The 23,457-nt window shown below is 32.5% G+C and overlaps 1 protein-coding gene and 1 pseudogene across 4 annotated transcripts in view; both read left to right on the forward strand.

Moving 5' to 3' along the window:
* ANO5 (anoctamin 5) overlaps positions 1-23,457 on the forward strand; it is an 81,216-nt gene that overhangs the window by 22,010 nt on the left and 35,749 nt on the right. For 2 of the 4 annotated variants that reach the window (XM_039865705.1, XM_039865710.1), the window contains exons 4-8: positions 6,130-6,171; positions 8,703-8,816; positions 15,076-15,144; positions 16,486-16,770; positions 21,868-21,981. In XM_039865705.1, coding sequence (XP_039721639.1) covers positions 6,130-6,171; positions 8,703-8,816; positions 15,076-15,144; positions 16,486-16,770; positions 21,868-21,981 — 624 coding nt within the window. The remainder of the gene's footprint in view (positions 1-6,129; positions 6,172-8,702; positions 8,817-15,075; positions 15,145-16,485; positions 16,771-21,867; positions 21,982-23,457) is intronic. The other 2 variants (XM_039865721.1, XM_039865731.1) reach the window with 1 other exon arrangement.
* LOC120609610 (uncharacterized) lies at positions 15,341-15,459 on the forward strand (annotated as a pseudogene).

Here is a 23,457-nt window from a genome sequence, read left to right on the forward strand (position 1 = left end):
GATTCAAAATTTTTCATTAGTTGCTTAGTAAATAAATGGTAGTTTAAGAAAATCAGAAAAGAATTATATTCTTATACTGACAATTTTAACATAGATGATGATTTGCTTTTCACTAATGCTCTGTACTTTAGTGTTCCAGAATAAAAGTTGTGGGGAAAATAAAATTATAATAAAGTTTGTTGTTTTGTTTTCTTTTTTAATAATTTTTTATTTTTTGATCATATAAAACATTTATGTGATTCCAACTTTGAAAACTGTAGACCAAATAAGGTTTAGTAGAGCCTTAAGCTTGGTGTCACTCTTTAAGAAGAATAATGGAACAATAATTGATTTTAAAAATTTTAGTTCATTTATTTTGGTTCATTAATTGTGACAAATATATTTGACCATGAGAGCAACACATTGCTAGAGTACTTCCTAAAGGGGCTAGACTCCCCTTGGAAGTGCTGGTGCCAGTAAGAGGCCCTGAAACAGGAGTTTATTAGCTCGAAGGCAAATCTATCTCAGGTTGAAACTGAGACAAAGCATTTTTCAGAGAACAATTTCTTCGTCCTTGTTCTTTTTAATCCTTCTTTAGTGACCATTTTTATTTGGTTTATCCTTCCAATGTGTCCTTTGTTTTCTCCATGCGTGTGTGTGTGTGTGTGTGTGTGTGTGTGTGTGTGTACATGTGTACACATCCTATGTATATTTGTATTCCTCTTGCTTCTTACGCTAAAGGAAGTATACTATATACTGCTCTGTTCCTTGGTTTTCACTTAAAAACATATCCTGGAGTTCACTCTATATTGTATATAAATTTCATTCTCATTCATTTGTATGTTTTGTAATATTCCATTGTTGGGGATTAGCATAGTGTATTATCTAGTCCCTTTATTGATGGACATTCGAGTTGCTTTTAATCTTTTGCTGTTACAAATATTGGTACAATAAATAACCTTGAGGATCAGTCTTATAATATTTTGACCAGTGTATTTTTCCAAATAGGATTTCTGTATCAGAAAATAGAAGCATATGTAGTTTTGCCAAATTTCCCTCCATTTTGGATGTCTAACAAATGTATGGGGGTAGGTATTTCCTCACAGCCTCATTAACAATGTGTTGTCATGAGTTGAGAGTTTTGCCTATCTGATAATGAGGTAGATAAAGACTATTGGGAGCTTTTCCCAGTTAGCTCTGTATCTTAGTGTTGCTTAAATTTGCGTTCCTCTCAATATGAGTGAGATATCCATTTTTTATGCTTTGATGGTCATTTTAAAATATTTTCTGGATCATTCTGTTCATATATCTTGTCTGTTTTCCTGTCAAGCTGTTAAGTTTTTTTCTCTTGATTTTTTGAACTGTTTACATATTTATTATTCTCTTGCCTATAATGTAAGTTACAAATAATTTCCCCAGTAATGTCATATACTAATAATTGAAATTTTAAATTCCAAATGATTATAAAGTGTTATGATATTTTATCCTTTATGATAATATTGTCTTTGATTAAACAGCAAGTTGTTAAAAATAAAGTTTCTTTTTTAATAAATTTTTAATTTCAATATTGTTTTAGATTTACACATTTATTATGAACATAGTACATAAAGTTCCTTATATATTGATTTTTTTTCCTATTATTAGCATCTTATATTAGTATGGTAGATTTCTCACAATTCATGAACCAATATTGGTTGTTATTAACTAAAGTTCATACTTTATTCAGATTTCTGTAGTTTTTCCCTAATCTTTTCTACTCCAGGAGCCCATACAGGATAACACATTGCATTTAGTAATCATGTCTCCTCAGGCTCTTATTGGCTGTGACAGTTTCTCATACTTTTCTTGTTTTTGATGACCTTCAAAGTTTTGAGGAATATCGGTCAAATATTTTGCAGAATGCCCCTCAATTAGGACTTTTCTGAAGTTTTTTTCGTGATTGTTTTTGGTGGGGGAAGACATAGAATTAAAGTGCTATTTTCATCACATTATATCAAGGGTACCTCCTACCAACATGACATCACTCTTGATGTTAACCTTGATTGCCTGGCTTGAAGTCATGTTTGTCAGGTTGCTATACCATAAAGTTATGCTTTTTTATTGTCCCTTTTCATATTGTATTCTTTGGAAGAAAGTTACTGTGTGCAGACCACACTTAAGGATTGGGGGTTATGCTTCACCTCCTTAACGGTAAATTAATTATTTGGAATTCTGCACTGGAGATTTGTTTCTTCTTATTTATTTATTTATGTGTTTATTTGTATATTATCTGTGTTTTAATTTATATCAGTATGGATTCATGGATATTTATTTTATATTTTGTGTTATAAACCCAAGGCTACTTTATATATTTTGCTGTTCAAGTTGTTCTAGGCAATAATAATATTGGGAGCTTTTTTGATTGACTCCCTGTATCTCTTTGATGTACCCCTGTTAATTTTGGTTTGTTTTTTAGCATTCTCTTACTTTCTGGCAGTATAAGGTACTCTAAGCTCTCTCTGATTGCTGAATTCAGACATTGAAATTTTGATTTCTTCTGGTCATGTAAGATGTGGCATCTTTTGTCAATTTTCAGGCATTCTTTTCACAAATTGAAATCTTTTTATGTGCAAATATCCATTTCTTTAAATTCTTTGCTATGTGGTTAATGGGATTTACCACTTTTCTATGCACTGGTTTTCAAGGAACAGTCATAAAGCTTGATGTTTCACTGTACATTCTTCAAGGTTCATTGCAGGTATTTGCAAATATTTTTGTGTCTGATTAACCCTTCTAATACTTCACACTAGAAAATAGATAGAAAGGAACATTTCACACAGCTGTTATTGTTTATTTCGATGCTACTGTCTAAATATAAGAATATGTAGACCACAGAGGCTGAGAGTATGAAATCTACCCAAAGCATGAATCCTCAAGGCAGTTACACATACACTCTCAAAGTGAAGTCTATTGCTGAACCCACAAGCATCAGCATATTGGGATCGGATCACACATCCTGGAGATTCTCTAAATTTACATTTACTAAATTGAAACTTACATATGGATTATTAAAACTCAAGAGCAGCTCAGCAATTGCTTAGGACTTGGACAGGGCTGTTATATCAACGATATCAACAATGTTTTTTAGAATTTGCTGGTAACTGACTTTTTGTTGATTTTATTATTTTATTTTTGCATGCACCAAGGGGTGCACTGCTCCTACTACCTAGCCCTTGGTGTGCCAAGCTGGTTATATTTCTTCACTGTGATTTGCTGATAGTTAACAGGATCTACCTGATAATATTATTAAGCATGCAGAGTACACAGTACCTGGCACAAAGAAATCAAAATATGCTAGCTGCTAATTAATTGCTGTGGTTTTGTTTAAATTTAGGACTTGTGTAAGGTTCACTCAGTAATTGGATTTTATAGTTTTTATATTGAGAATCTACATCCTTAACATAAAGGATTAATGTAAATTTTAATATGAAATCTAAGTCTCAAGAGTAACTATTATTATTATTATTATTATTATTATTATTATTGCTTAGAAATTCAGAGCATCAAATGAGTTATGGTATAACTCTATGAATTATTTTGATTTCCATTCTCTCAGAATGTACAGTCTGGAAATGTCTATGATACTATATTTTCTCTGCTAATCTCTGACTGATGATCTAGTAGCTGAGACAGGAGCTGCAGTCAGTCACCTCTTAAGTGCAGCTTGCTATTATAGCACAGTGGCAGTCCTGTTGAAAACATCATAAATGGCCAAAGGACGGTGGTGTGAGAAAAAAGAAACATAGAAAGGAAGAAGAATAAAGAGTGAACATAATAAGAATATTATAAGAGAAAGATGCCATTGACAACTCCTACTATGTAGCACCAATAATACAGGTTTTCAACTCTATTTCTGGAGAAGAGACGCTAAATTATATTCTTACAAATAAATTAGATTAAATTTAATGAAGTGAAATTATATAGATAAAATTATGTTTATGAAAAGTTTCTACTATGTGAAGATTTACTATAATGTGAAAAATGGTGATAAAAATGTGCACATTAAATATAGTTGCTTACCATATTAAAAAATTCAGTGCTTAACAAAAATTGAAATAAACATACCTAGTAGTTACTGAGGTAACAAGGAAATAGAAATTATTTTTAAAATACCTTTTTATTAGTTTCAGTGTTACTCATTTTTTCATAAAAAGTGAACATATTCAATACAGAATGGAAATCTATGTATAATGTTATTCTAAAATTTTAGTCTATAGAATTTTATCTGTTTGCATCAAGTCCTTTGGTGATACTCACTTAATATAGTTAAAATCAAGTTTTAAAAAATATTAACTGCCTAAATCAGTGCTATTTGAGGACCAGCTGCTGGTGTTGAGCCAATTAGTTTTTATAGTGTGAGGATATCCTGTACATTGGAAAAGCTGCAAACTAACCTAACATTAGATGTAGTTATCACAAAAGCCTTTTTACTAATCATCTAGATAACTTTTTATACCCTGCACTCTGAGCAGCTCTTAAATGTGGTATTTAGTTAACCCATGACCCCAGGGCCAACGTCTTTTAAGCACAAGAGACACTGCCTACTAGGGCCAAGGATACTTTTTGGAGCCCACAAAAATGCTTTAATTTTAATTTGTTTTAAAATCAGAATTTAAAATGAATTTATACTATATTTTATATATTACATATTATAATTTATACTATATTATATATATTACATTCTATTAGATATACTATGTTTTATACTATTAACATGTATTATACTAAAATATATGTATATATATATATTATTATTATTATTTTTTTTAATGGAGGAAGGGATCCACGAAGGCAAACAGGCCAGGACCCAATAAAAGTCATAATGTGGCCTTGACTGGCTCCTTAGTGTACAATTTGTTCATCTCCCTTAACAATTCTGTAATGAACTTAGGGAAGACATCTGAGGAAAACAGTAACTTGTGAATCTCATGAAAGATCCCAAGAAAATCAAAGTGCTGAGGTGAAAAATTTTAGCCCAACAGAATAATACAGTTTAAAATATGCTTTATACAATGACCAACATCTTTCTTGTATCTGTTGTGTTTTTAAATAACAGCAATATTAACTCGCCTATACATAGTAGGCTCATCACTTTACAGAGCAGGGGTTTTTGCTGCAATAGTCACCAGTTGCTTAGGTATCGTTAGCCTATTCCAGGAAAACAACAGTCTAAGCAAAACTTTGCATGACAAGAACTGAAAGTCTTTATTGATAATTTTATTAGATTATTTATCATTTTATAATACTACAAAATATACACCTACTTGCTTTTTTGTGCCATAGGTTTGGTTTTCTTCCAAATATTATTGATTATTCCAGACATTTTTAGATAATTGCCTTGGTGTTTTAAAAATAACAGCCATGGTAACTGAAGATTGAAGACTGCTCAGCATTTAAATAATTAAATGATTTTTCCTTTTTTCTCCCAATATTTTGGGAGGCTATGAAATATTTTACACTATTGGGTAAACTTTCCATACCATATGTGCCAGTATAATTATAATTATAGTAATTTTGCTTTCTTTGCCTGATGTATATATTATATATATATATTGTGTGTATGTTTACATATACATATATATATAGAGAGAGAGAGAGATGCATTCTTAACACAATACCTATTTTACTTTACATTTCCATTATTTCTGTTTTTCTTCATTATTATTTTATCTCTCCCATTTCTGCTTTAGTTCCACAAATATGTTATTATTTAAAGTTACTGTGTTATTTAAAGTTACTTAAAGAAATTTACTTTGAAGTCTTTTTTAATTAAATTTATTGGGGTGACATTGGTTACTAAAATTATATAGGTTTCAAGTGTACAATTCAATAATATATGTATATTGCATTATGTTTTTACCACCCAAAGTTAAATTTCCTCCCATCACCATTTTTCTCTTTCCTTTATTCTTTCTTGTTTTCTTTCTATTTTTCTTCTTTCCTTTTTTCTAACTTCTCCAATCTTCTAACTTTAAATATTGCACACATGCATACACATTCGTATTCACCTGAGTGATTATACTGAGGGTTTGTTTGTTTGCGTGTCTGTTTGGGGGGAATCTTTAATCCTGGGCAGGATTTTCTAATTCTCTATTGATTGTTGCTTCACAGCCTGCAAACCGATACAATTTGTTCCTGAAGCGACGACTTATGGTAAAACTAGTGCTGAATGATGCTGCTTATGCTCTGGATGGCTGCAGTGACAATCCGAGTCATTTTTAATCCAATGAATAGTATTGTTTTGAGGGGACTTTGTTATTGATTTCTATTCCACAGGCAATCGAGATTTTAGAATGGTGATTCTTAATATTTTTTGGATCCAATTAAAATTATGGAACTTCTTTCTAAAAAAATTATGTGTGTATGTATCATATACACACACATATATATACACACATATACATACACACTTGCAATTTACATACAATTTTAGAGGTTTACGAACCCTCATCAGGAATCCAGGTCTGTGAACTTCAGAATAACTACCTCATTCAAAGAAAAGCCACCCAGATGTTTGCTTCATTATAAATAGGCATTTATAAGAACAAAGCAAATATAAATACAAACTCATATACACGTTGAAAAATATGATCTTAATGTCATGTCTTGGGCAAAACAAAAGAATCATGGGTTTTCATAGTATTCAGATATATGTAAAAAATTATCAAGTTTTTCTGCCCCCATTGGCTTCAGCTGTTCTTTTCTAAGCAGAGCTGACATGCACCTGATGGTGATTTGTAAGGCTACCAGTGGTTTTTCTGTATTTTAAAAAATGTTACAGTTTATAGTGAGAGCAGGGCATAATGATAGTAGTTTGGGTTTTCCTAGGTAGCCTTTGGCTTTTGGGGGAAGAGAAGTATACATACTCATTTTGACTGAACACTCAGGAAAATTATTGGAGTCACTAGTCTTCTAGGTACTTTGTTTATTCCTAAATAGTCAAATACTTTGAGTGTGACTTTTTATTATTTTTATGTGCACATCTTCTGTCATCAGAACTCTATGTGGACCTAGATTTAGCTTGTCCAAACAGTAAGAGCACATGTAAATCTGTTGTTTTTTTATGAAATATTCTAGCATGCAAAATATGGCTTTCACAGACTTAGGGCTAAACAATTATTGTTTTTTTCTCTCTCATTTTTTGCTTTGATTATATTTAGTCTAATTAATTTTTTTTCTGCCCTAGTTGGCTTCCACACATTTTGATGGCTTTCATATGTTAATACTATGATTTACAAGAGAACTCAAATTATTTTTCGTTTTCTTTACTTTTACTTTTTTTAGTGATTTATAATCAAGGTATAACATAACAGTTTGAGTTTTCTCAGGTTCTTTTACTTTCTTTTAGGAAAAGGGAGATAATTTCGTGTCCTTTGGCTGGGGTACAGAGAACTCAGACATAAAATTTGAGTTACTGTATTTTAATATTTAATTATTAGACTCCCTAAATGTTTTTTATTTGTCCATTTGTCCACTCATTTCCTCCTATGTATTGGTAGCCACTTCTTTCTGAGACATCCTCTGTGCATTCACATAGGTAAAATACAGTTACTCTGTTCATAGGCCACAGATCATACATGAGATTTTTGTCTTGTTTGTACATGACTGTTCTACAATGATTCCTTTTTATGGGAGAACTGTTGTGCTTGACTTGGGTGAAAAACAGCATAAAGTATCATAAAATAAACTCATAAATTAATATAAATGCCAGTTATGAAAATTTAATACATCTAGTTCCCCATTCAAGCAATTGGACAGTTATCTATAACTTTACATCACAGAGTTAGAGAGATCACTGACATCTACTGCATACTCTATTTGCATCGTTCTAAGTATTATATGTGGAAAATTCCAAATACTAAGTATTATATATTACATATGAACTATGAAGAAGACCAAATCACGCAAACATGAAATTCCTTCTTTCTGCAACTCTGTAATGTTTTTGCAGTTTTGAAAGGGAAAGAACTAATGACCTATACAACATGTGAACATTGAATTTGCAAGTCTGATTCTGAGAGAATTGATCACACAATTTTAAACAAAGGATTGATTTGGCTCACCTAAGAAATTAATGTTGAAAGGAGATTTGCATGAGAGATTACTTATAGTGAAGCCAGTGGAAAGCTACCTGCTTCCTAATTTTTAACTGCATGTTTATGTTATTTTAACCCTTCAAAAGTTGAGTTAGTAAGTGGCAATCTCATGAAATCTTGGTCTAAGCATTAATCACAAGTTTACTTTTTATAGTGCTATTCATTAATTGGTCTGTAATTATATCCCCAAAGTAGTGTGTTACCATGAATTATTTTTTGAACTAATTGGCATGTTGTCTAATGAAGATAACAAGTCTCTCAATATGCATTTTGGGATCAATATATACATATATTCATTTTCTATTTTGGTATGTATAATTGCATCATTTTTGCTGTGTGTGCGTGTTGTTAATAGTTTTGTCTTGAGTATTATTTAATACGTATGTGTATATATATATATCCTTTATGGAATTTTATTTTCTAAAATGAGCATAATTTTCTGTTAATGAAAACTCTGGTTATTTGTCTTCACCTGTCATTGCAGAACTGAGAAAAATTAGTGACAAAATTTTAGCTAATCCTTATTAGGTTTTTGCCATTTGAAAATAAAACTATAATTTAAACTCGTGTCATTTATGTCTCCTACAGTTTAGAAAAGATAAACAAAGCAAAGATTCTATCTTCTTTCGAGATGGAATTAGGCAAATTGATTTTGTGCTTTCCTATGTTGATGAAATAAAGAAAGACACAGACGTAAAGGCGGTAAGTACTTACGTGAGAGATGGGAATAATAAACAGGAGCACATTCTGTAGTTTAACAGGGATGTTCCCGTTGAATTATGTTGTAAAAGTCAAAGACTTCTGAAGTGTTACTGAAAGCTGAAACTGAATGAGGCAACTACAAAACAGGCAGCCCTTTTTATATCTTTTTGTTGATTATAGTCCATTCTCTCTCCCTTATCTCTAAAGTTCTTGAGCTTTAAATCTCATCTGAGTTGTCACTGCCCTGCATTGTTGCTGTCCTTAATCTGTCCCTGGATCTTCCATTTTTGTTTCTGTTTCACTCTCACTCTCTATACTAATATTTATTTTTTAATGATTGGTAATCCCATGCATATATAGATGATTATTTTGGCATCTTAACCTCTCTGTACCTTGAACTCCCTTTTGTAACTTTCATAGTCTCTAACTCAGCCATTCACGCCTCTAAAACTTGTCCTTAGTAAAATCTATGACTCTTTATAATCTCATTCCAGGCATCTGTATGTCTGACCAAACCCTCGAATCTTTCTGACCAATACCCTTCTTCCTTCAACTGCACCAGGACCTGATAAGATACAATTATCTTAACTACATTTTTACTGCTGCTCCATATCCACAGCTTCCCTTTGCTTATCCAGCTTAAATCTCATGTCGACAAATGTGATCACTCTATTACTATTTGGGAGTCACCAAGACCAGCCCTAGGTCTGGTGATTTATTAGAGGCACTCATATAGTCCTACTCAATGGCTGAGTTTTATTGCAGTGAAATAATACAAAGCAAAACCAGCATAGGGAAAAAGATAGATGGGGCAAAGTCTAGAGGACACTAGGAGTAAGTTTACAAGAGCTTTCTCTCAGTGGAGACATACAGAATGTATCATACAGAATGTATTTAATTCCTCTGGTAACAGGTAAAGTGTTGTCTACTAGGGAAGATCATAAAGGACTCAGTGCCTTAGGGTTTTACTGGAGGCTGATCACCTTGTCATCTTCCGTCTAGCACACACCAACATTTCATAGTCCTCAAAGGAAATCATATGTTTATTTTTCTTTATTTACTCATTATTTATTTATTTATTTATTTATTTGAAATTTTAGAAGTTAGACATTTATAAAATCCATGAAGCGATCCCCCCAATTTACTATTGGTTGTCATTACACACAACCATTACAGTAATATTGTCTATATACCCTATGCTATGCTCTAAATCCCCATGACTATTATGTAACTACTAATTTGTACCTCTTCATCCTTTCACCTTTTTCACCCAGCCCCACCCCACCCTTCCATGTGGCAATCTCCAGTTCTCTGTATCTGTGAGTCTGTTTTCATTTAGTTCATTTCTTTTGTTCCTTAGATTCTGTATATAAGTGAAATCATATAGTATTTATCTTTCTCTGTCTGACTTATTTCACTCAGCATAATACTCTCTAGGTCTATCCATGTCGCTGCAAATGGTAAGATTTTATTTTTTTTAATAGCTAAGTAATATTCCATTGTTTATATGTACCACCTCTTCTTTGTCCAATCATCTATTGATGGGCACTTAGGTTGCTTCCATATCTTGGCTATTGTGAATTGCACTGCTGTGAACATAGGGGGGCATAGATCTTTACTAGGATTTTGGTTTTCTTTGGATAAATACCCAGAATTGCAATTGCTGGGTCAAAAGGTAGTTCTATTTTTAATTTTTGAGGAACCCCAAACTGTTTTCCAATTTGGAATCCCACCAGCAATGTACGAAGGTTTCCTTTTCTCCACATCCTTGCCAACATTTATTGTTTTTTGATTTATTTATTTTTGATTTATTGATGATAGCCAATCTGATAGGTTTAAGGTGATATTTCATTATGGTTTTAATTTGCATTTCTCTGATTAGTAACCTTGAGCATCTTTTCATATGTCTATTGGCCATCTACATGTCCTCTTTGGAGAAATATCTATTCAGGTCTTTTGCCCATTTTTCACTGGATCTTTTGATTTTTTTGGTGTTGAGTTCTTTATAAATTTTGGATATTAACTTTCTTCAGATGTATTGTAGGCAAATATCTTCTCCCATTCAGTAGATTTTCGTTTCATTTCATTGATGATTTCCTTTGCTGCGCAAAACCTTTTTAGTTTGATGTAATATCATTTGTTTATTTTTTCTTTTGATTCTTTTGTCTGAGGAGATATATCAGAAAAAATTACCAGTAGCAATATCAGAGAGTTTACTACCAATGTTTTCTTCTGGAAGTTTTATCATTTTGGGTCTTACATTTAAATCTTTAATCTATTTTGAGTTTATTCTTGTATATGGTATTAGAAAGTGGTCCAGTTTCATTTTTCTGCATGTGTCTGTCCAGTTTTCCCAACACCATTTGTTGAAAAGACTGTCTTTACGCCATAGTATATTCTTGTCTCCTTCATCATATTAAATGACTTTATAGACATGGATTTACTTCTGGGCTCTCTATTCTGTTCCATTGATCTATGTGTCTGTTTTTATGCCAGTACCATGCTGTTTTGATTACTATAGCTTTGTAGTATAGTTTGATATCAGATAGTGTGATACCTCTGACTTTGTTCTTCTTTCTCAAGATTGTTGTAGCTATTCAGGATCTTTTGTGGTTCTATATAAGTTTTTAGATTACTTTTTCTAGTTCACAGAAAAATAACGTTGGTATTTTGATAGGGATTGTATTAAATCTATAGATTGCTTTGGGTAGTATGGCCATTTTAACAATGTTGATTCTTCCTACCCATGAGCACAGTATATACTTCCACTTATTTGTACCTTCTTCTATTTCTTTTTTCGATGACATAATTTTCTGAAACCCAGTCTTTTACTTTCTTGGTTAATTTGATTCCTAGGTATTTTATTGTTTTTGATGCAATTGTAAGTGGGATTGTTTTATTAATTTATCTTTCCAATAGTTCATCATCAGTGTATAAAAATGCAACTAACGTCTGAATATTAATTTTGTATCCTGCTACTTTATTGAATTTATTTATCAATTCTAACAGTTTTTTGGTGGAATCTTTAGGGTTCTCTCTAATATCACATCATCTGCAAATAATGACTGTTTTACTTCTGCTTTTTCAATTTGGATGCCTTTTATTTCTCTTGTCTGATTGATGTAGCTAGTACTTCTAAAACTACATTGAATAGAAGTGGTGAAAGTGGACATCCTTGTCTTGTTCCTGATCTTAAGGAAATACATTTTTAGCTTTTCCCCACTGAGTATAATGTTAGTTGTAGGTTTGTCATATATAGACTTTATTATTGAGGTATGTTCCCTCTGTTCCCACTTTGCTGAGAGTTTTTTATCATAAATGGATGCTAGATTTTGTCAAATGCTTTTTTTGCATCTATTGATATGATTATATGATTTTAATGTTTCAGTTTGTTAATGTAGTGTATCACATTAATTGGTTTGCAGATATTAAACCAACTTTGCATCCCAGGAATAAATCCCACTTGATTATGGTGTATAATATCTTTAATGTATTGCTGAGTTTGGTTTGCTAATATTTTGTTGAGGATTTTTGAATTAGTGTTCATCAGGGATGTTGGCCTATAGTTTTCTTTTTTTGTATTGTCTTTGGTTTTGGAATCAAGGTAATGGCTTCATAAAAAGAATTAAGAAGCATTCCTTCCTCTTGAATTTTTTGGAATAGTTTGAGAAGAATATAGATGTTAATTCTTTTTTGAATATTAGGTAAAATTCCAATGAAGCAATCCAGTCCAGGACTTTTGTTATTTTTGGAAGCTTTTTGATTACTGATTCGATTTCATTGGTGGTAATCATTCGGTTCAGATCTTCTGTTTCTTTTTGACTTGGTCTTTCTAGGAATGTATCCTAGTTGTTTAACATAAACTACGTTGTTTATACAGTTAAGGTAAAGTGAGTGACTTTTATCATTTCTGGGAATGGAGGGAACCCTCCAGACAACGAGGTTCCCAGACACCAGTGCCAATCTCGCTTTCTAACGATAGCAGTTTCAAGACTATTATATTAACTCTTTTCTGTATATCTGCCTTGGAATATTGCTCCTACAAGTCTTTCCTCTCTCTACTAAATTATATTGTGCGTTGTTTTTTACTGGACCATTTCTTTGAACAAACAAATGAGCTGTTAATTCTTCCATATTTAAAAAAAAAAAAAATTGAACAAAATCTTTCCCTCAGTCAGTTTCCCTGCCAGCTACTGTTCATTTCTCAAATTTCTTCTGATCAGTTTTCTCTTAAAACCATTTTTATCAGGGCTCTATCTCAACCACTCTGCTGATATTCATATAAATGAACCAGTGATTAAGCCACAACCCTCATCTTACTTGAACTATTATAAGCAGCATTTGCTACAGTTTATCATTCCCTTCTGTGTCTTCACTTGGCTTCCAGGACCCCACATTCTCTTACTTTTTCTCTTATTTCACTAGTTGCTCCTTCTCAATCTTTTCTTCTTCCTGATCCCTTACTATTGTCACGCCTTAGGGCCCAGTTCCTAATCCTCTTCTTTTCTCAATCTGCATTGATTTCTTTGATGATACATCTTGTCTCACAGGTTTAAAACCCTGTGGGTACTGATCCCAAAGTTTGCCTTTCCGGTCCATACATCTTTTCCTTATGACTATTCTGTATTTTCACTTGGAAATCTCATAGACATCTCAGACTTGGCAGGTATAAAATGAATTCTTGAATTTGCCCCAAAAGCCTGATCCATCTAAAAGTCTTCCTCATCTACTATTATTCATCACACATTTTAACAGCAAAGCGTATAACTTATACTTTATTGTAAATGGTCCAGTTAAATCACTTTTTAGCATATATCCATAGAAAGTAAATGCCATGGAAATTTGACACCCATCATCATCCATTTAAAAATAAATTATGTGTAGAAACCCTTTTTAACACTTGAAATTTTATATCATTTATTTTTCTCTTTCACCTAAAATTTTCTTTCTACTTTGCCCACATAAATTTTTCCTAATGTAAATGTTTTATCTTTGATAGTTATTTATTTTTGTTCAGTCACAAGTTCCTACTAATATATGTATTTACATTGAATATATATATTTACATTGAAATGTTTTTAATTTCTTTAACTATAACAGTCTAAGCCTTACGCTTTTTCATTTTGAATTTTTTTACAATTGTATGAGTACATAATTGCTGTTTTTTTTATATATGGTAGTGTAAATAAAGCTTTTTCAGATAATAAGTAGATTGGAATCGAGTATTGTTTTAGCAGTTTTAATCTTTTTTTGAACTCGGTTATACAAATTGAGAAGTGATTCATCATAAAAGTAATGTTTAATGGTCTGTAAACTAACAATCCTATTAGCCCTCCCTTTAATTTTTTTGAACTCAGAATTGACAACTATCTAAATTACAAAAACATTTGTTACTACAATGAGAAGAATTACTCACTTTTTCAGTACTGATTAAGATAGTTTTAACGTCCCTCTCCCCTTTTTCTGGTTTCCTGTGCACCTTACTTTGGTAACATAGGAGAAGGGCTGCTATGAAAGGGTAGCTGAGAAAGGAGAACTTGCACCACTATCATAGGTCCGTTCTCATCTGTAGTAAACATTGGAAGTGGAGAAAAAGAACACATTACAATTATCTTTTATTCCTTGTTAAGTTTGAAGATGTCTCAAAGTAGAAATGCATTTGAAGATGACCGTCTTATCCTAATGAAGCCTTTTAAAATTTCAGTTATTATGAAATTTTTCACACTTAAATCATAATTAAAACCAAAAGATTTTCTGACAATCAATGTATTGTTTTGGATCCCGCGAGTAATGATTATTTGCATTTAATTTAATTTAATTTTTTTCTGAGGGAAGCTATTCTTCAAGATTAAAGAGTCATGATGGTATTTTGGCTTAAAATTGCATTAAATATATCATTTATTTGAAGAGTACTTATATCTTTGTAATACTGTGTTTCCCCAACTAAGAAGGAGCATAATATGTCTCTGTTTATCAAGTTTTTTTTTTTTTATATATTATTTAGTAAAGTTTTTTTCTGATAGAGATCTTACACATTTCCTGGAGATTATTCCAAGATATATTGGATTTTTATAGTTATATTGTGAATTAGAGTCCAGTTGAAAGCAGTACATGGAATGAAGATGGGGATAATAAAAACTTTTATATGCAACCACGAGAAGGGCAGAAGATCATCTGGAGGCACAGTCATTGTGTAGCAAGTCTATCATTGTGTAAATAAAAGTGTTCTATATAATTCTATTGATTTGTTTTTCCATAGGAAAGAAGAAAAGAGTTTGAAGAAAATCTCAGAAAAACAGGTCTTGAGTTGGAAATTGAAGACAAAACGGTAAAAGTAGTTGTTAATTTATACCAGAATCTTGGTGTTTTAAGTGTTGTTTTCTCCTATTCTGGCTCTTGAATGGATAAACTTTGTATTTGGGAGCAATACAACAGGTTTTTTGACTACAGATATGAACACTGGGAATGATAATGCCTATGCTTGCTCAGATAAATTGGTCTTTGCTTTAAATATAAGAGAATGAGCCTACGGCCATGTCACCCTGAACAAACCCAATCCCATCTGATCTCAGAAACTAAGCAGAGTTGGGCCTGGTTAGTACTTGGATGGGAGACCACCTAGGAAGACCAGGTGCTATAGGAGTGAAAAATAAAAAATAAGGGATTGTAAGCTGACAAAGTCCTTGCAGTCTGTGAGGTCAACCAGGTATTGTCTTGCCTAAAATAAACACACACACACACATAAAATGATGAATGGAACACTTTAAAAGTAGATATAAATAATTCTATTCGGGATATAAAGAAAGTGAACACATGGTTTTTGTTTTATATCTCTCTCATTTTGAAGGCTGCCTGTAATCTGGCACCCTAACTAGTTAACCTGGCTATTTTGTAGTGCAACTGCTGTTTAAGTCAAGGTAATTTTTCTCCTCATAAATATGCCAAGTTCTTTTTTTTTTTTTTAACCTCCTGCCATTTACTAGTTTTCTAGAATTTCCTTCAAAATTTTTTATAAAGACCTATTTCAGATCCCACTCTGTCCACAAAACGCTAATACTCTTTAGTTAAATTAATATTCTTTGTTTCTTATCCCTATTTTTACTGAATTAATAAGTATGTATTATACCACACAATCTATAACATAATTATTCTCCTGTTTAATGAACCTTTATTATCTAAAGTTCTTCCTCTAGGTGTAGAAGCTGGGTAAAAAGAGTGAATGCATCTTATATTTTGTATCCCTCATGTACCTTATCTACAATTCTGAGCACATAGCTAGTAACTAAACACTTAAAAGTTTTCCCAGAAGAACATATGTATCTATGAATTTCAGGCTATTGTACATTGCCCCTGAAATTTATTTTTAAATGTATTATCTCTTTCCCTCTCTTTGTGTCTCTCTCTGTATCTTTGTCTCTTTCTGTATGTCTTTCTGTTTGTCTCTCTCATACACATATATAAAACATATATACATGTATCTGTAAATATAATATACAGTATATATCTGTTCTGAGCATTTGCCCTTCTAAAAGTTTTGCTGAAAAATGTCAATAAATTGAAAGTGTTGTGACAGCTTTGTTTGCGATTTTATACAATTTTGTTTCTTTTCTTTAATTCAGTAACAAACAGATCAGTAAGCTTTCTGTTGTTTTGCCTCCTTTTTATATAGAACTCTGAAGATGGAAAAACTTATTTTGTCAAGATCCATGCCCCCTGGGAGGTATTAGCTACTTATGCTGAAGTATTGGGAATCAAAATGCCTATTAAGGAGAGTGATATTCCCCGACCTGAGACAATCCCCTTTAGCTGTATACTTGGGCCTCTTAAGCTTCCAAGGAATGTGAAGCATCCTCATCCTGAATATTTCACTGCCCAATTCACCAGACATCGCCAGGAACTCTTCCTCATTGATGACAAGTCAAGCTTCTTCCCATCCTCATCAAGAAACAGAATTGTAGGTAGTGAAGAACTTTGGGCACATCCCTTCATGTAAGGGATGTTTGTTTGTGTGTGTGCTTTTATGCATGTGCATGTGCAATACTATGTCTGCAAGGTGTTTCTGTGTAAATTTTGATAATTTATTTAGTGGTTTTGGGCAGCTTTGAAAGTCCACTTGGACCACTTAAACTTGTTAACCTCCCTACTTCTGAAACTTGTTTAAAAATGAATAGTTGACATTGTAGAAATAGTGAAGAGAGAAGCATTGCGCAATACTGAGAAAAGCAATGTAATTGAAAGACAGTGCTTTGATTTTATAAGAGTTTTGTACAATGGCTTTATGATCTCAGAGATTTTTTTGTTGTTGTTGTTTTTTTATAAATTCAGTGAATAGTAGTAGGAGCACTACTGGTCATTCCAAATGGAAATGGGATGTTTTAATTTCTTTATATGTAGATAGCATTTGAGAAACCTCAGAGCTTTTTCTTTTCATTTAAAACCAGTCTTTTGAATAATAATATTTCCTCTCCACTTATAGTTCTAGGATTTTTAAGTTTACCATTAAAACCTTCTCAAAGAATCAGTTTCTGTGCCATAGTTTCTTCATGTTACGATAGGAATAATATCTTTTTTTTTAGCTGAGTAATAGTCCATTGTCTGTATGTACTACATCTTCTTTATCCAATCATCTATTGATGGACACTTTGGTTGTTTCCATATGTTGGCCCCTGTGAACAATGATGCTGTGACCATTGGAGTGCATATATATCTTTGCGGATAAATGGGCGGCAGAAGGATATTTAACTTTGGGTGGTGAACACACAATGCATTATGCATGTGACATATTATTGACTTGTACACTTGAAACCTATTTGATTCTATTAACCAATGTCACCCCAATAATTTTAATTTAAAAAAAAAGGAATAATATCCACCAAAAAAGTTACCCTGAGAATTAAATAGTTAAGGTATGGAAGGCTTTGAACAGTTTCTGGAACATGCTAAGTGCTCAGTAAGTGTTAGATGGTGTTATTATTGATCTGATTTTAGAGGGAAAAAATCAGGCTCTTTGTTGCTCTTATCTCTTCTATCCATTGCCTATTAATGTAATTACCAGGGCTCTAACGATTGCAAGCTCCTTCCCTTGATTTTACTTTTTTTTTCTTGAGCAATTGGAGACTTCATTCCTCTTAGGTTCAGTACTCTTAAGTGTGTTAGAAGGATTTTGAAATAATCCTTTTTTTCTAGTTCCTACATCTATTTTTAAAAATTCACTGACAGGAATATCAAACAAAATGTAACGTGAATCTACAAACTAAAAATTGTCTCCCTTTTCTTACCAGGTTAAAAAACAAACCTAAGAGGCAGCCAGTAAGGAAATAAAGAGCACATGACATGAAATCAGAAAGCATGGTTTCAAGTTATAACTCTGCTACTTTCTAAATAAAATAATCTCTCTTAAAATAGAGATAATGATAATACTGGCATTATTGAGAGATTCAAATGAAAGAATATACATGAGACACTGCAAACTGTAAATTAGGAATTTGATCAGGAATAGAAATGTCAGTATTCATTTAGTTTTACTTGTTCTTTGTAAAGAATATCAATATCTTAGGTTAATTAAGCATTAAAACAATTTCTCCTCCTTTATGGTAGAACAGTTTTACTCTTGCTCTATTGAGGAAGTTATTTGGGAGATTAACATAGAAAAGTCCTTCCTATCCTCACTCAGAGAAGTATAGTCTATGTATGTACAAATCGAACAGTATTACAAGAGCATCTTACGTTGGTATAGAATTTCATACTTTTCAAAACATCTGTACAATCATCGTTACATATGTGCCTCACGATATATATCTTATAACATCTTATATAGATATGATATAATGTTTTGTTAAATGTAATATGAATGTTTTATTAAAACAGCTATTGAATTTGTTTCTAACTTTTCTGATTTTACAAAGAATTCTGCAGTTTACAACCTGGTGTTTACATATTTCAGCATATTTGTAAATTTTTCAGCAAAATGGATACCACATACAAAATTTCTAGATCTAAAGGCATGCACATTTAAAATTTTACATATATATATTACAATATCATGCTTTACAAAAAGATGTACTAATTTACAGTCTAACAATGTAAATAGAGAAAGGGCCACAGGTCATAAGTGTACCCCTAAATTATCACAGAACACATAGTCATGTAACCACCAGCCAGATGGAAAGAGAAAAACTTCCCAATGCCCCAGGAGCCCTAGTGCCTCCTCCCAATTACTGTTCTCATCCTCCTCAGCAGAGGTTGACTTTAACTTCTCACAGCAGAGGTTAATTTAGTCTGTTTTTAAATTTTTTCAAAATGGAATCATATAGCATATATTTCTTTGAGTCTGGCTTCTTTGGCTCAGCATTTATTTGGGTGATTCATTTAGCTCTGTATGAGCTATTCATTCATTTGTGTTGCTGCATATGGGAATTTATTTGTGTATGTGTTATTATGGCTTTAATTTGCATTTCTCTGATATAAGAGATTCATCTTCTATATGTTTATTGGGCGTTTATTATGCACTTTATGAAGTATCTGTTAATGTCTCTTTTCCACTTTTCAATTAGGTCTTCTCTTGTTTTGTAAGAACTGTTTATTATTTTTTTTATATAAGTCCTTTATTCATTATATATTTTACTGATCTTTTCCTACTTCGTGCTTTTATTTTCTTTCTTTTAATGGTTCCTTTTGATAAACATGTTTTTACTTGTAATGCAGTTCACTTTCTCAAGCCTTTATTTTATGAATAATACTCCTAAAGTTTAACTACCACCAAGATCATGAAGTTAATTTCATATATTATCTTCTATGAGTTGTATTATTTTGCTTGTCACACTAAGAACTACTATCCACCTGGAATTAATTTTTGTGCATGGTTTGAGATGGTGGCCGTTTTTTCCTCATATATATAGTCATTCAGCTTGCACCAATTACTGAAAACATTCAATATTTTTTTATACAGTTTTACAATTCTACCTTTGTCATAATTCAAGTATCTGTAAACTCATGGGGCTACTATTGGGCTTGGTTCTGCTGCTTTGATCTCTGTCTATTTTTTGTGTCAATACTACCAATATTGAGCTTTACCTGGGTTCTGTAGTCATGGAAAATAAGGATAGTTAAAGAAATCTCCTATTCCTCTCATTCTGAGAAACTGATTACTGTAAAGAATCACTCTTCCCTATGTGACTTAAAGCATATTCATAGATAACCTCCACCCCAAGTCTGACTTGGCAGCACGTTTTGCCACATAGTTCATCCTAAATTCACCTTGTAATTGACTTGTTCATTTGAGTTAGTTGTCTTTATCCAAAAAAATAAAAAATTATAATACTTCTCATAGTTCTGTGTCAAGCAGAAAGTTACAGCTTGGAGCCAGGTGCCCAAGCTACACTCAGCATAGAGACAGGAAGATAGGAATGCTGTCTTTCTCGATGTTAACTTTACAAAGAGACAACTCCTAGAAAGCTTAAAAGCACTCCTGAGTTGTAAAACTGGCAAGAGGTTTATTTAGCATTTAAAAAGACTTACATACATCTCAAAGGCATAGAGAAAGAATTGATAATTACAATCACTCTATAGGAAATGCTCTAAGAAAAAGGAGTTAAAGAAAGTCTCATTCTCTTAGCACCAGGGAAATTTTAGTTGTTCTACATCTATAGTTACCCTTACAATTTCTTACCACTTACTACTTTATAATAATAAGGGTCAGACTCAGGCTTTCCACCTTTCTAGTCTTTGTTTCACAAATATTTTGCCAAAATTATTTGTCTCCATTGATAAAAACAGAGTACTCATTAGCTGAATTGATCAAACTTTAATTAAACTTATTTTTTACCCACAGGACCCTAAAGTTGGACGTACTCTCAACCTGAGCCAACATTGGCTTGTAGAATAGCCCTTTTTTAATACAAAAAAAAAGACATTTCCTGAACCTGGCTTTCTTCTCCCTGTAAAAGAAAAGCCCTTTTTTTTTGCCTAACTTTGCAGATGTTTGCAGATCCCTCTATTGCAATAGTCTCCCTCACTCTTACAATAATCTTTTTGAATGGAATCATTTCTTTCCTACGTCTGGATTTGTTTTGACTTGACAATACCATGCTGTATTTATTACCATAGTTTTATAATCTTAATATCTGGTAAAGTAAAATGTTCCACTTTGTTAACACTACAAGACAGAGTTCTTATTTTGGTGACTCTTTCTTAAGGAAATAATTCAAAGTATATAGAATAGTTAATATTTATCACATTATTTATAAAAATAAAAACTACCTTACATAAATTATGATTTATTTACCAAGGCAGAGTATTAAGCTTGCCTGTAAAGTGAGTAACCAAATTAGATAATGGTCATTCAAGGACAACAACCATTTTAATCAACAGTTCCTTAAATGATGAAATAGAAAAAAGGGGGTGAAGGGAAATACATCTAAAAAAAGTACTAAAAAGACCAAATTCAGCAATCAGAAAAGCAGAAATTCTGCAAAGTTGCTGGAACACAAAAAGGAGATAAGATTGAATTGACAGAAATACAAGAGCTGAGGACACCAAGCCCAAATTAGATGGAGGAGAAAACTAATATAAAGATGTAAGTGATTGCAAAATAGTTGTAGATATGATAATGTTGAGTTAATAAATTCAGATAGCAAGATAAGGCCCTGTTTAAATTATGAGAGTAATTCATTGAAAAAGTATTTAAGACAACTTGCCCAAGTATCAATTCTATCCCATGTTCCCTTAACTATTAATAGAAATGATATTAGATTCTAAATTGAGCCCTGATTATAATAGGAATTCTGGGACAAGAGACCTCAGAGGAGCTTGGGGCAGAAACAAATAAATTATGATTCATTCTCCCCTCTCCTCAAGGGAATGTGGAGCTCTCATACCCAGGAGCTGAAATGCCTGTGAAGTACACATAGCCCTACCCTCTCCAGATCTTACCCCAAACGAAGGGAATGTTCTTTATATAATCATTCTGAGTGGACGTTGTTAAACTGTGATTGAAAAAAATATGGAAAGCATAAAGTTTTGAAATGCACGTCTCTTTATGCTCACTTCGTAGGTTTATTATATACTTTCACGATGTCCCTTTAGCATAGAAGATGGGAAGAAAAGGTTTGGGATTGAAAGACTGCTAAATTCTCACACTTATTCATCTGCCTATCCACTCCATGATGTAAGTATAAGCTTGGTTTTGAAATATTGAGCTCTTTTCCCTCTCAAGTTCAGAGGTTGCCTTGTTGGGAGAGAGAATCTTCCATTTGCTTCCTCTTTCATTACAGGTTGCTTAATTCTCTTACATGTTTGAGAAATTCCCCTAAACTCCCTAGTTCCAAGCTGAGAACTTTACCAGCTGTGCTGAAACATGTAGTTAATACCTCTTCACATTGAGATTTCAGTGGAAGTTTATTTTGAAAACATTATTACATTTGGATATGATTTTTCTGTAGGACCCATATTGAGAATAGCAGTTATATTAAAAAAACATTTTAGAACATAATATTTAGAAATTTATATCTGAATTCATCAGATCTTTTCTCATGTATAAAGTTTCGAAGCTATAAAGCAGCGGTCCCCAACCATTTAGGCACCAGGGACCAATTCTCCTAAGAGAATCTAATGGCTGATGATCTGAGTTGGAACTGAGGTGGCAATGCTAGCGCTGAGGAGCAGCAGCTGTATTTAGCTGAATCTTCGCTCACCTCCTGCTGTGCAGCCTTGCTCCTAACAGGCCACAGACCAATACCAGTCTGCCGCCTAGGGGTCAGGGACTCCTGCTATAAAGGACTTAAATTACATGCATGCATTAAATGCATTCATGTATTCATTCATTAAAGGCATAGTTGGTTTTAATTATATGTAAAGCATTCTGTTAGGTATTTTTGGAACATAACCAGGAATCCAAGCTCACAGACTAGGAATTTCTGGGAAATAATGCACATGTACAACTGCAAAATAAGCTAATGACTTCAGTCCTAAGAAAGAGTCAGACAGATACCTGAGATTTAAAAGAATGATTCTTTGAGGCTGGTGGATCATTGTACAAAACTATTGAGCTTTATAAGTTTAACAAAGAAATGACATTTTGAGTGATGCACCCATTTAACCAAAACTGAAAGCTTGATAGCCTAGTTTCTGGGGGTTTCTGAGGGAAACCTTCCCTTTGGATATTCAGTGTTGAAATATCACCACCATTCACAGTAGACATCATGTGGCTGAACATGCATAAACTAAGATTTAACCTTGGAACTGTTGTTACTTTTATTTGTTTTATTCTTCCATACTTGTGAAAGATTTTTGATGATGTGCTCCCTTTTTGAGAAACACATTCCTTAGGAATATAGAAGAATCAAGTATTTCCATTTAAACAAGTGAGATCTAAATCATTGCCCATTATTTTGAAGGTAGTGTTGCTGTAATAGTTTTCAAAAGCCCAAAGCCAAACTCTCTTTTCCAGGATTTAAACTATTGTACCAGCTTTCCTCTGTCAATATTTATTCAACAGTATGGTGATTGACTCTAGTCAGTTCAACACTGGTTAGTTGATTATGTTTGATATGTTTCCTACAAAGGTATAGCAGAATTTTCCAAAATGAATTGCAAATTTCAACAGGAGTATCAAGTCAGATGAATTTAACTTAAGTCTTAGAGA

The sequence above is a fragment of the Pteropus medius genome, unplaced genomic scaffold (assembly GCF_902729225.1).
Source record: "Pteropus medius unplaced genomic scaffold, Ma_sr-lr_union100, whole genome shotgun sequence".
Taxonomy (NCBI): domain Eukaryota; kingdom Metazoa; phylum Chordata; class Mammalia; order Chiroptera; family Pteropodidae; genus Pteropus; species Pteropus medius.